This window comes from Atheta coriaria, unplaced genomic scaffold, assembly GCF_025399875.1.
Source record: "Atheta coriaria isolate IRGN ID8LTWV9N9 unplaced genomic scaffold, Caltech_Dcor_3.1 hic_scaffold_2_pilon, whole genome shotgun sequence".
Taxonomy (NCBI): Eukaryota; Metazoa; Arthropoda; class Insecta; order Coleoptera; family Staphylinidae; genus Dalotia; species Dalotia coriaria.
In genome coordinates this window covers 3,400,792-3,413,707 of record NW_027045444.1, presented here as the reverse complement: position 1 = coordinate 3,413,707, position 12,916 = coordinate 3,400,792, and the positions used below count along the sequence as shown (strand labels likewise).

The 12,916-nt window shown below is 38.1% G+C and overlaps 4 protein-coding genes across 6 annotated transcripts; 2 read left to right on the top strand and 2 right to left on the bottom strand.

The window, feature by feature from the left end:
• Positions 1 to 135: 135 nt before the first annotated feature.
• Pex19 (peroxin 19) lies at positions 136 to 1,679 on the top strand. The gene is given in 4 exon segments (XM_065312316.1): positions 136 to 317; positions 408 to 833; positions 836 to 1,227; positions 1,287 to 1,679. Coding segments are annotated over 3 exon segments (849 nt in total). The 5' UTR covers positions 136 to 259; the 3' UTR covers positions 1,201 to 1,227; positions 1,287 to 1,679.
• Positions 1,680 to 2,047: 368 nt separating this feature from the next.
• Positions 2,048 to 12,791, top strand: Pgk (phosphoglycerate kinase). 3 transcript variants are annotated; one of them, XM_065312289.1, is made up of 6 exons: positions 2,048 to 2,179; positions 2,810 to 3,013; positions 3,412 to 3,671; positions 3,733 to 3,956; positions 12,023 to 12,279; positions 12,336 to 12,791. In XM_065312289.1, exons 1-6 carry the CDS (start codon positions 2,118 to 2,120, stop codon positions 12,574 to 12,576), a joined length of 1,248 nt encoding a protein of 415 aa, XP_065168361.1. In that variant the 5' UTR covers positions 2,048 to 2,117; the 3' UTR covers positions 12,577 to 12,791. The 3 variants fall into 3 exon arrangements, with proteins under 3 accessions (XP_065168361.1, XP_065168353.1, XP_065168350.1); XM_065312281.1 differs by lacking the exon at positions 2,048 to 2,179 and adding an exon at positions 2,589 to 2,749; XM_065312278.1 differs by lacking the exon at positions 2,048 to 2,179 and adding an exon at positions 2,589 to 2,749 and having other exon boundaries at positions 2,810 to 3,025.
• Positions 3,992 to 7,878, bottom strand: LOC135799210 (uncharacterized). The gene is made up of 2 exons (XM_065312224.1): positions 6,200 to 7,878; positions 3,992 to 6,017 (listed from the first exon to the last, which is right to left on the bottom strand). The coding sequence occupies exons 1-2, from the start codon at positions 7,868 to 7,870 to the stop codon at positions 4,092 to 4,094; spliced, it is 3,597 nt and encodes a 1,198-aa protein (XP_065168296.1). The 5' UTR covers positions 7,871 to 7,878; the 3' UTR covers positions 3,992 to 4,091.
• Positions 7,876 to 11,981, bottom strand: LOC135803271 (uncharacterized; the record flags this gene model as incomplete). The annotated part of the gene is made up of 3 exons (XM_065316868.1): positions 11,049 to 11,981; positions 9,211 to 10,987; positions 7,876 to 9,036 (listed from the first exon to the last, which is right to left on the bottom strand). Coding segments are annotated over exons 1-3 (3,672 nt in total), but the record flags the coding sequence as incomplete, so codon positions are not given.
• Positions 12,792 to 12,916: the final 125 nt, after the last annotated feature.

The following is a 12,916-nucleotide window of genomic DNA, read 5'->3' as shown; positions in this document are numbered from 1 at the left end:
TGTTTCGTATATTTGACGTTTAAAGTTGTATCACACGCGTTCAATCATTTTGTTTGTACATGTAACAATGTTATTCTTATGGCTATTGTATTGATGGATGATTGAAGCCTTGAACAATATCACAGTGTGTGACAGGCTTTATAAGTTGAGTGACCACGACATAACCTAAAAGTTTCACGTCAAATTCGTCGCAGTTCCGCTCGAAAATTATTTATTTTAATATCTGTAAATTGTAACTTTGAGCGCCCTTAAATTCAGAATGAGTGAGAAGGAAGTGAAAGACACCACTGACGGCGACCTAGCCGATTTACTCAGCAGTAATTTCAATTGATTATTTTAATATTCGTCATAAAAAAATCTCGCAATGAAACTGTTATGTAATTTTTAATTTTATTTTTATTTTCAAGGCACATTGGCCGATTTCTCCACCGCATCCGGGGACGCACCGAAACCCGACACAAACGACACCAAAAAAGAAGATGCCGTTGTGCCCGTTACCGGCGAAGGCGAAGAATGGTCGGATGATTTCATCCGACAGGCAGCGCAACAGTTTGAATCAAACATCGCTGCACTCCTGAGCGGCACCGGCGGCGATGCGGGCGAGGACGCATTAACGCCGGAGCAAGTCCAGGCGAGTTTCCAGCGCATGGCGGAAGCCGCACAGGCGGCGCTCACGAATCCAGGCATCGAAAACCCACAGAGCAATGAATTCGCCTCAACCATTTCACAGACAATTCAGGGTTTATCTCAGGGCGCGGAAAATCTGCAGAATCCGTTCAACGAAGCGGATATTATGAATATGTTTGGGAATTTGGGCGGACAGGGTGAACAAAACGCGTTTTACCGTTCATGCAAGGCATGATGCAGAGTCTGCTCAGTAAAGAAGTGCTGTATCCTAGTCTAAAGGATATCTTAAGCAAATATCCTGATTGGTTGAAGAATAACGAAGCTACGTTATCCGCAGAGGATAAAGAACGGTATATTAAGCAACAGGAGCTCATGCAGAAAGTCTGCGAAGAGTTGGAGGGTGAAAAAGATGAGGATTCCGCTGAGGTGAAGAAAGAACGCTTTGACAAGGTGTTGGCCCTCATGCAAACACTGCAGGATCATGGCCAACCACCAACTGATATTGTCGCTGACGCTGGGCCTACGGTACCTTTTGATCAGGCTGGCAATCCGGAGCAATGCTGCATAGTTTAATTATGTGTGTCAAAATATTAGTTATAGGTTAGTTTTTGTACATAACCTTGATTTGCAACTCTTTATAATGTTTATTTATTTATTAGGTAAACGTGATGCATCAATATTTGGGTATATTAAGGGCCACAAAGTGTTTCTTCGATTACATACGACTTTGCGGACCAATGACGACAAGATGGCAGCTCTGCTCTAAAATGGGCTGCGTTTTGACCGGCGTAAATTATAATTAACATTGGGCGGTTGTTTGCTTGAAATTATATTGTTGACTATTTGTGTTTGTATATTTACGTGGTCAAATGGTGGTGTCTACTGCGCGGGCTGTTGCAGCTGATTAGTTTTATTTGTGTAATATGCATTTTGAAACGATGCGGCGCGATGCGAATTTTATTACCAAAGTTTCGCGCTTGTTATTGTCGCACATTTAATGTGTTTTGTACATGCGAAATGAACCGAAACAAGAGAACGTGTTTCTATAATAATTTGCGAGTTTTTCATCTGTTTGTAAACCAATTTGATATTTTATTTCATTCATAGTTCATAGTGTATTTTGATTTATTCAAAATTTTAGTTCTAGTGGATTTTGTTTTGTCACCAGATTGGGATTTAACTGTTTTCAAATCTGGTTGCCACTAAATTCTTTCAAAACTCTTTGAAACTTTCCAGAAACACGTTTTTCTTTATTATTATAAGTTTTTACCGCGTTGTGTTTATTTAAACATTCAAATCGTGTTTGTTTCTACTGCTTTTCTGTTAATTTGTCTTTTGTTTTGTAACAACTTAGTAACTTTAACTTTTAACCTTCCAGTGATCTCTACGGACAAATCAAACAAATTGCAATCAAATTCAACTCGTCCTCGGCTCGAAAAGGTCGAAATTATCTAAATTCTTGTTAAACTCCAAAAAACTAACTCTTCACCATGGCGTTCAATAAGATGACCATTGACATGGTCAAAATCGCAGGCAAACGCGTTTTAATGAGGTATTTATTTAATTGTTTATAAATTTCTATCAAAATTAATTTGTTGGTATCAAAAACAGGGTGGATTTCAACGTGCCGATGAAAGACGGTAAAATCACCAATAACCAACGCATCGTTAAAGCTTTAGAGAGTATTAAACATGTCCTATCAAATGATGCAAAGTCACTTGTGCTGGTCACCAGATTGGGATTTAACTGTTTTCAAATCTGGTTGCCACTAAATTCTTTCAAAACTCTTTGAAACTCTTCAGAAACACGTTTTTCTTTAGTTTTATAAGTTTATAACGCGTTGTGTTTATTTAAACATTCAAATCGTGTTTGTTTCTAGTGTTTTTCTGTTAATTTGTCTTTAGTTTTGTAACAACTTAGTAACTTTAACTTTTAACCTTCCAGTGATCTCTACGGACAAATCAAACAAATTGCAATCAAATTTAACTCGTCCTCGGCTCGAAAAGGTCGAAATTATCAAAATTCTTGTTAATAAACTCCAAAAAAACTAACTCTTCACCATGGCGTTCAATAAGATGACCATCGACATGGTCAAAATCGCAGGCAAACGCGTTTTAATGAGGTATTTATTTAATTGTTTATAAATTTCTATCAAAAATTAATTTGTTGGTATCAAAAACAGGGTGGATTTCAACGTGCCGATGAAAGACGGTAAAATCACCAATAACCAACGCATCGTCAAAGCTTTAGAGAGTATTAAACATGTCCTATCAAATGATGCAAAGTCACTTGTGCTGATGTCCCATCTGGGAAGGCCTGATGGACAGCGAAACATGCAGTACACCATGGAACCTGTTGCTGTGGAGCTGGGAAAGTTGTTAGAGAGGTATAAGAAGAGGTTTGTGTGCTTTTGTCCTTTCTCACTGTGCTTGCCACTCACATTATACAGAAAAATAATCGAAAATTTCATTTTTATTCAAAAAAACAAAGGTAGTAATTCAAAAGTAAGTACAAAACAGTAAAATACTGGTGATTTGGTTGTTTATTGATGTAATTTTTGCTTTGGTTTTGGTATATTCTTTGTATTTTCTTTGTTGTTTAACCTTTTAACCTGGCGCACTTTGTACGCACGCTGTGACCCGCTGACACGCCGCTGACTTTAGCGATAATCACACTAAAGTATCGAACTTTAAACGCGTTTTCCCGCAAAATTATCCATTAACATTCATTTTATTTAAAAAATATTATTTTTAAACTTTATATTGATTTATATTTATTATTTAGGGATGTGCAGTTTTTACCGGATTGCGTCGGACCGGAAGTGGAGAGCGCTTGTAAAGATCCCAAACCAGGCTCCATTTTCCTTTTGGAAAATTTGCGTTTTCACGTAGAGGAAACCGGCAAAGGCGTTGGTGCAAACAATGAGAAAATAAAGGCTGATCCTGATAAAGTTAAGCAATTCAGGCAAAGTTTGCGTGCATTGGGGGATGTCTACATTAACGACGCTTTTGGTACTGCTCACAGGGCACATTCCAGTATGATGGGTCAGTACATAACCTTAAATTGATATATTTAAGTATTTAATTTATGTTTTTTAAATCACAGGCGATGGTTTTGAAGAGCGTGCTGCTGGATTCCTCCTGAAAAAAGAACTCGACTACTTTGCGAAAGCAATGGACAACCCGCAGCGGCCATTTTTAGCCATCCTAGGCGGCGCTAAAGTCGCTGACAAGATCCAACTCATCGAGAATCTCCTCGATAAAGTAGACGAGATGATCATTGGCGGCGGCATGTCCTACACCTTCCTAAAACAATCCAAAGGAATGAAGGTAAGTGCACGTTTTAATTTCAATTTGAATTTCAATTTGAATATCACTTTGGTTAATTTATTTAATTTATCATTGGCAAATTGGAAAATTTCACAAACATTATTTCCACTCTTGTCAAGTCAAGTTCAGTTTTGTTCAAGACGAAATGCACGTAGGACACCAATTCAACCCTAGACACATAATCGTGAACATGACGCTGTAGACAAACGTCAATAATCGACCGAAATCACGCGGTTTACATTCACCGCCGCCATTTTCTTCCTCAAGATTTTCTTTTTGTTGTCTTGTGAGTGTTGCGGCTAGTGCAGCGGACACAATCGAATCAACACTGTCACTCACCGCTGATAAACCAGACTCATTGAAGAACTTCTTCATTTTAGCACTGATTGCACTCTCGACTAATTCCACAGTGCGTTTGAGGCTTGAACCGGGTGAAATCGTTTGTTTTATCAAAGTTATTTCAGATTTACTTTTACGCGGACCTATTTTATTGGTATGTTCTTGGAAATCTTGTAGATCTTGTAAATTCGTCATGGATACAGTTGTTGTGGACTTATCAGACATCTCAGAATGTTTTTGATGCCAATGTTTACTCTGTAGCGATGATATTCTTGATTCAGTGTTCATTTTGAACAATGACCGGCGTATATCTTGTATCATCGGTGAATCCTTAGCTTTAGGCAACTGTAAATCATAATCTCTTGGACTATTCTTCAACTTTATCTTATTATCATTGATAGTTTTAATATTCTTCCGCATTTCATGACTCAACGTGAATGAAATCTCTTTGGAAGTCATAGGTAATATCGGTTTGGGATGTGAATCAGTTGCTTGGTCCATAACCTCAATATCCAGCTCTGATTGTTTTTCACTCACTGGTATTATTTGGATTTTGATCGGTTCGTTGATTTGTATTGAATTGGTTGTTGTTGCAACGTGTTTTACGCCTGAATGTGTTTCCAAAACACACTCAACACCTCGGGCGTATTCTATGGATAACAGCGGTTCTGTTGTGTATAATTCTTCTTCATTTTGATATTCTTTAACTGCATCCATGAAAGGTGTGAGTATATCATTTGATGAAACGCCCGGCGCGTTTGTTTGGCTCTCGATTTGTTTGATAACTTCGTCCATTTCATCGACAAAACGCTGTGTTTCTTCACCCAGCTGTGATTCTAATAGTTTGATGTTTTCTTGGTATTGGATTATTTCTTCAGGTGTTAGTTTTGATTGTATATTTTCTTTTACTGGTGGTTCTAGATTATCTATTCCAGATTCTGCGCATGAATTATACACACTTGCAACATCAACATCATCTTCGTTTTTATCTTCATTTTCTTGTAATTGTATCTTTGCAAGTATTTCACCCATCATTTTCTCTGTATTCGAAAAGCTTTTCCTGCCATCTCTATTGAGGGATCCTTCATGCACAGTTTGGAATCTTTCTTGACTGCTGCCAAGTGTAGAATTACTCTTTTTAGTATTTCCTAAGTATGCTCTTCCTTCACGGCGTGTTTCCGGTCGACTTATCACCTTTTTCGGTTCTAATACAACTACAGGTGTTGTAACTTCTCCTGAATGTGTGGATGGTACACTAAGGTCTTTAAGACTGGCGATTTCTAAAGATTCTCCTGAGGGATGTTCCAATGCTTGCCATTTGCACATCAACTGCGCTTGCATTTCATCGGAAACTGCGGATGCTTGACATTCCCGGTCACATTCACTTGGTAATGGCGGTGGTAGGATTGTTGTTGTTGCTTGGGTCTTTTTTAATTCACTACCGAGGATATTTAGTGAAGGTTGTTCTTTTTCTTTTTCTATTAAAACTGGAGGTAAAGTAAGAGTAAGTTTTGATGGTTTAGAGTTGGAAACTTCTACGGGTTTTAAAATTGGTTCACGGAGGGATTTTTCGATAGGTTTTTTGTTTTGATTTGATAGTTTTGAATTCTTTTGATTCAATTCCCTGCGCTTTTTTATTGCTGTTGTTTGGCCTTCCAGCGTGGATAAAATCCATTCCATTTGTTCTTGTAATCCTTTGATTACCATTTCTTTATTTTCAATCTAAAACAATAAAAAATTAACATTTTCCTTCCTTTTCTATGGAAAGTGACACTTTAATCATGGTCGTGACTAAAATACTTTAGTTACAGGGTGAAACTTGCGTCCGCGCATGATTAAAGTGTCATTTAGCTCATTTAACACTTAATTCTACTGTTTCTATAAAAAAATTAATTTAACCTTACTTTAGGATCCTCTACAACTTGTTTCAACTCCAATTCCATCCTTGAGATGATACTCTTAACCTCCAAAGGATCAATCACCTTATTCCCAACTTGTGTCCCATCCATTTGCACGCGTTTTGATTGCGGCGCCAATGGCGGCTGGTAACAAGTCCGAATCACATTCTTCCAAGTTGTTTCACCCATATTTTGTTTAGGTGTTGTAGGTGTAGACATTGTCGGTGTAACACCACGTCTCTGATGAGTATTACCCCCACCACTACCACCACCATAACCTAAAGATCGATTTACTCGTAAATCTGACTCCCTATCATTTGTTGGTCTCAACTGATTAGTTCCACTCTTTTTATTCTGTATATTACTTGGAGTAGTCATAATCGCCACTGTATACTCCCTCACAGGTTTATATTTACATCTTGAACCATCATCAATATCAAGATAGATATATTTAGATAAAATATCCTCTGGACTCTTTTCCTGGTGACTTTTAACCTCAAATCCACCATTTTCTGGTTGGAATTTATAATTATCATAAACCACAGTATGTACCATCATAACCATGTACTTCTGATGGGTTTTATTCGGATCCGCAATATATTTCTTCAATCTTCGCCTTGCATCCTTGGTACTCGCTTGTTTATAAAACTGCTGCTCTTGTTTCGCTGGTTTTATCTCTGAGAGTTTAATCGCTATGCGTTTCGAATGCGCTAAAATAGCTTCCTTTGCACTTGGAGGTTTCCTTGGATGTCCACGTTGTTCTCCCTGACTGCGATAGATTCCTGCACGTGTAGAACCATCACCTTTTGCTTGATTTTTCACTGGTGCTGGTGTATTGGGTACTACTTTAGGTGTTTTAGTTGTAAGTTGTGAGACATACAGCGGTGCTGCACCCGGCATCATATTATACATGGTTTTCGGCGATGTGACAAATTGTGCAGCGGACGGCACACGTTTCTCTTTGTCTTTATCCTCGAAGGCTCTGACGATGCTACTGGTGACATTCACCAGGGTTTCTATTGATGTAGGATTACCATTTACTAGTTTATAGAGTAATGTGTCTTCCAGGCGTTGATTACTACCGACTAGATGATCACGTCGTGGATATTCAGCTTTCAACGGTTCTAAATCTTTGAGTGTGATTTCATCCAGGATGTTATTCGCTGGCAGTGGTGAACTTTGACGCAATTCATATCGTGTAGGTGATTTTTGTGTGTGCATTATCACACTCCAATCCTGTTTACTATCACTGGTAAGTCTTACAACGTGCCCACCAGTGTAACTTTCCACTTTTGTCGTTTGTTGCACTTCATGAAAATTGGAACTTGCGAATTTTCGCGATAATTTTGTATTTTTATTCTCCATTCTTAATCCGGATGCAGTTGTGGATGCTTTTGATTGTGCTTGACGCATATTTTTACTTTTACTTTTACTAGATCTTAGTGATTTAGCACCTGGTGATGTTGGAGATACATTACTTGGTCCAAACCACGCTGCATCACTAAAGTTTTCTTTTGTGAAGGATTCATTGACTTTTTTCGTTTGTTTTGCGCGTTTTTGTAGAGGTGATACTGATTTCACAGCGGTGGCTGCGTCACATTTGCGTACAACTCGACGTTTTGATTGAAGATTCTTTGATTGTTTATTGGTTTCACGTGGGGATGGTGATGGAGACATTGTTGATCCATCTTGTTGATTTGGATTGAATTGGTTGTTGTTGCAACGTGTTTTACGCCTGAATGTGTTTCCAAAACACACTCAACACTTCGGGCGTATTCTATGGATAACAGCGGTTCTGTTGTGTATAATTCTTCTTCATTTTGATATTCTTTAACTGCATCCATGAAAGGTGTGAGTATATCATTTGAAGAAACACCCGGCGCGTTTGTTTGACTCTCGATTTGTTTAATAACTTCGTCCATTTCATCGACAAAACGCTGTGTTTCTTCACCCAGCTGGGATTCTAAGAGTTTAATGTTTTCTTGGTATTGAATTATTTCTTCAGGTGTTAGTTTTGATTGTATATTTTCTTTGACAGGAGGTTCTAGATTATCTATCCCAGATTCTGCACATGAATTATACACACTTGCAACATCAACATCATCTTCGTTTTTATCTTCATTTTCTTGTAATTGTATCTTTGCAAGTATTTCACCCATCATTTTCTCTGTATTCGAAAAACTTTTCCTGCCATCTCTATTCAGGGATCCTTCATGCACAGTTTGGAATCTTTCCTGGCTGCTGCCAAGTGTTGAATTACTTTTTTTAGTACATCCTAAGTATGTTCTGCCTTCACGGCGTGTTTCCGGTCGACTTATCACCTTTTTCGGTTCCAATACAACTACAGGTGTTGTAACTTCTCCTGAATGTGTGGATGGTACACTAAGGTCTTTAAGACTGGCGATTTCTAGGGATTCTCCTGAGGGATGTTCCAGTGCTTGCCATTTGCACATCAACTGCGCTTGCATTTCATCTGAAACTGCAGACGCTTGACATTCACGGTCACATTCACTTGGTAATGGCGGTGGTAGGATTGTTGTTGTTGCTTGGGTCTTTTTTAATTCACTACCGAGGATGTTTAGGGAAGGTTGTTCTTTTTCGATTAAAATTGGAGGTATAGTGAGAGTAAGTTTTGATGGTTTAGAGTTGGAAACATCTACGGGTTTTAAAATTGGTTCACGGAGGGATTTTTCGGTAGGTTTTTTGTTTTGATTCGATAACTTTGAATTCTTTTGATTCAGTTCTCTGCGCTTTTTTATCGCTGTTGTTTGACCTTCTAGCGTCGATAAAATCCATTCCATTTGTTCTTGCAATCCTTTGATAACCATTTCTTTATTTTCAATCTAAAACAATAACAAAATTACTTTTTTCACGGTTTTTAGACACATTAATAACAGTCGTGACTAAAGTACTTTAATCACAGGGTGAAACTTACGTCTGCGCATGATTAAAGAGTCATTTAGCGCACCTGATACATAATCTTACTAATTCTACATAAAATATTAATTTAACCTTACTTTAGGATCCTCTACGACTTGTTTCAACTCCAATTCCATTCTTGAGATGATACTCTTAACCTCCAAAGGATCTATCACTTTATTTCCTACTTGTGTCCCATCCATTTGCACGCGTTTTAATTGCGGCGCTAATGGCGGCTGGTAACAAGTCCGAATCACATTCTTCCACGTTGTTTCACCCATATTTTGTTTAGGCGTTGTAGGAGTGGACATTGTCGGTGTAACACCACGTCTCTGATGAGTATTACCCCCCCCACCACTACCACCATAACCTAAAGACCGGTTTACTCTTAACTCAGACTCCCTATCATTTGTTGGCCTCAACTGATTAGCTCCACTCTTTTTATTCTGTATATTACTTGGAGTAGTCATAATCGCCACTGTATACTCCCTCACAGGTTTATATTTACATCTTGAACAATCATCAATATCTAGATAGATATATTTAGATAAAATATCTTCTGGACTTTTTTCCTGGTGAGTTTTAACCTCAAATCCACCATTTTCGGATTGGTATTTATAATTATCATATACCACAGTATGTACCATCATAACCATGTACTTCTGATGGGTTTTATTCGGATCCGCAATATATTTCTTCAATCTTCTCCTTGCATCTTTGGTACTCGCTTGTTTATAAAACTGCTGCTCTTGTTTCGCCGGTTTTATCTCTGAGAGTTTAATCGCTATGCGTTTGGAATGTGCTAAGATGGCTTCTTTTGCACTTGGAGGTTTCCGTGGATGTCCACGTTGTTCCCCTTGACTGCGATAGATTCCTGCACGTGTGGAACCATCACCTTTCGCTTGATTCTTCACTGGTGCTGGTGTATTGGGTACTACTTTAGGTGTTTTAGTTGTAAGTTGTGAGACATACAGCGGTGCTGCCCCGGGCATCATATTATACATGGTTTTCGGCGATGTGACAAATTGTGCAGCGGACGGCACACGTTTCTCTTTGTCTTTATCCTCGAAGGCTCTGACGATGCTACTGGTGACATTCACCAGGGTTTCTATCGAAGTAGGATTACCATTTACTAGTTTATAGAGTAATGTGTCTTCCAGGCGTTGATTACTACCAACTAAATGATCACGTCGTGGATATTCAGCTTTCAACGGTTCTAAATCTTTGAGTGTAATTTCATCCAGGATGTTATTCGCTGGCAGTGGTGAACTTTGCCTTAACTCATATCTTGTAGGTGATTTTTGTGTGTGCATTATCACACTCCAATCCTGTTTACTATCACTGGTAAGTCTTACAACGTGCCCACCAGTGTAACTTTCAACTTTTGTCGTTTGTTGCACTTCATGAAAATTGGAACTTGCGAATTTTCGCGATAATTTTGTGTTTTTATTCTCCATTCTTAAACCTGATGCAGTTGTTGATGCTTTTGATTGTGCTTGACGCATATTTTTACTTTTACTTTTACTTGATTTTAGTGATTTAGCACCTGGTGATGTTGGGGATACATTACTGGGTCCAAACCACGCTGCATCACTAAAGTTTTCTTTTGTGAAGGATTCATTGACTTTTTTCGTTTGTTTTGCGCGTTTTTGTAGTGGTGATACTGATTTCACAGCGGTGGCTGCGTCACATTTGCGTACAACTCGACGTTTTGATTGGAGATTCTTTGATTGTTTATTGGTTTCACGTGGGGATGGTGATGGAGACATTGTTGATCCATCTTTGGATGCGTTTGATTTTGTTGTATGCACACGTCGTTTTAGGCGTTTATGTTGTTTATTTATACGATGCATCACTTCCTTTTCATCGTTATTACTGCTAAATTATTTAATATTTAGTTTTTTTTGTTTAAATTTTATTTGATTTTTATATTTACCTTGAAGTAGCATCTGTGTTTCTTTTCGAAGTTGTCCTTGATGATGTTTTTGTAAGTTTTTGGTTTGTTTTTGCCCATTTTTTAGTGTTTTTTGGTAAATTTACATCAACTTTATCATCTTGTGTTAACTCTTTTACTTCCTCCTCTTTTACATCAGGTAATAATGTGTTTTGTTTGTTTTTGTCTTCATTCTCAATCGTGACAATCGCAATTCGTTCATTTGAAGGTGTCTTCGTGCATTTGGCAGCGATATCATTGATATCACTAATTAAACACGTGTTTACCGTCATGGCTGCTGGTTCTTCTTCCTGTTTATCCCAATAGTTCTCATCTGGACGTGGTTCTGCAATGGCATTCTCGTTTTCGTTGATTTCGACAATACCAGGCAACTGCGGCATTGCAACTCGTTGTCGTTCGATTTCATACACACATCCACGCACTTTCATGCTGATTGTATCCAATCTTTCAATGCTTTGTCTTAGGATTTCACTCATTTCGTTGGTGAATGTGGTCAGTGTGCGGTTTGCAGTGCGTGCAAAGTGTTTATACGCCCCCAAGCGTTGTTTATTGAAAGGTGTTTCATTCTCTTGTTGTATTGAGACAACATCTTTCTTGGAAACGACGACATTTTGCGGTGCATCACCTTCTTCATTCACTTTTGTTGTATTTTGTGTGTGATGATTGTGATTGCTTTCGGCGGAGTTGTTACGCCGTTGTTCTGGTTCCGCAGACATTTTTCTCTTTGGTTTTATTCACTTTGGATCATTTCATTCGAGAACTTTGTGTTTGGTATTGAGTAAATTATTTAATATTCAGTGTATATGGTGTTTTGGAATATTTCGTGGTAGGTTTTTCTGTGCTCGATTTTGCAAATAAATTTTGACGTTTTTTTTCTAATAACACGTGCCAAATATCTAAATCAATGTCAGTGTTTTAAGGATAACTTGATTTTCATGTGTGTTTATATTGTTTAGATTGGTGATTCGTTATTTGACCCGAAAGGCGCTGAAATTGTCTGCCAGTTACTTGAGAAAGCTGAGGCTAAGAAGGTGAAGATTCATCTGCCTGTGGATTTTGTCACCGCTGATAAATTCGACGCTAATGCCAAAGTAGGCGCTGCTGATGTTGATAGTGGCATTCCGGATGGTACCATGGGTTTGGACATTGGGCCCAAGACTAGGCAACTGTTCCTCGAGCCGATTAACAGGGCTAAAGTCATTGTTTGGAATGGGTAAACACTTTTATTACTATATTTCATTATTTTATTAAATTTTATTATATTTATAGACCTGCTGGTGTCTTTGAGTTTGAAAACTTTGCCCAAGGCACAAAATGTCTGATGGACGGCGTCGTGGAGGCTACAACTCGTGGAGCAGTCACCATCATTGGCGGTGGTGATACAGCCACCTGCGCTGCGAAATGGGGCACAGAAGATAAAGTCTCACATGTTTCCACTGGCGGTGGTGCGTCTTTGGAACTTCTAGAAGGCAAAGTCCTACCAGGCGTGGCTGCGCTTTGCGATAAATAATGAAAATAATGAAGAGAAGAGTTAATCATATAAAATATTAAAGAAAATTGCATGTTTTAAAGATACAAGAGTAAAAAAACGTAACAGTTTAAAGATGGAGCCGTACAAGGTAAGATTATTTCGTTGTCAAGCTGAAATGAAACAAAATCGACCGTTTAATTTGATTTTATTTTACCTTTGTTATGTTTTATTACATACAATATTTATATGTTTTATTTTGTGTGGGTTTTATTATCATGCGATAGCAAAAACGTCATAAGTCGGGCATTATACAAGCGATTTTAATGTTTTCTTTAGGATTAGACTCAAAAGAAGTTGTTTAATCATCTAGGATGTTTTT

Bases quoted from the DNA above. Each gene is read 5' to 3' on its own strand.
- Pgk (XM_065312278.1), top strand. From the start codon at position 2,688: ATGGCGTTCAATAAGATGACCATCGACATGGTCAAAATCGCAGGCAAA. The intron at 2,750-2,809 runs GTATTTATTTAA...TATCAAAAACAG, and splicing joins GGCAAACGCGTTTTAATGAG to GGTGGATTTCAACGTGCCGA. The intron at 3,957-12,022 runs GTAAGTGCACGT...TATATTGTTTAG, and splicing joins AACAATCCAAAGGAATGAAG to ATTGGTGATTCGTTATTTGA.
- LOC135799210 (XM_065312224.1), bottom strand. From the start codon at position 7,870: ATGTCTCCATCACCATCCCCACGTGAAACCAATAAACAATCAAAGAAT. The intron at 6,018-6,199 runs GTAAGGTTAAAT...TTATTGTTTTAG, and splicing joins AAGTTGTAGAGGATCCTAAA to ATTGAAAATAAAGAAATGGT.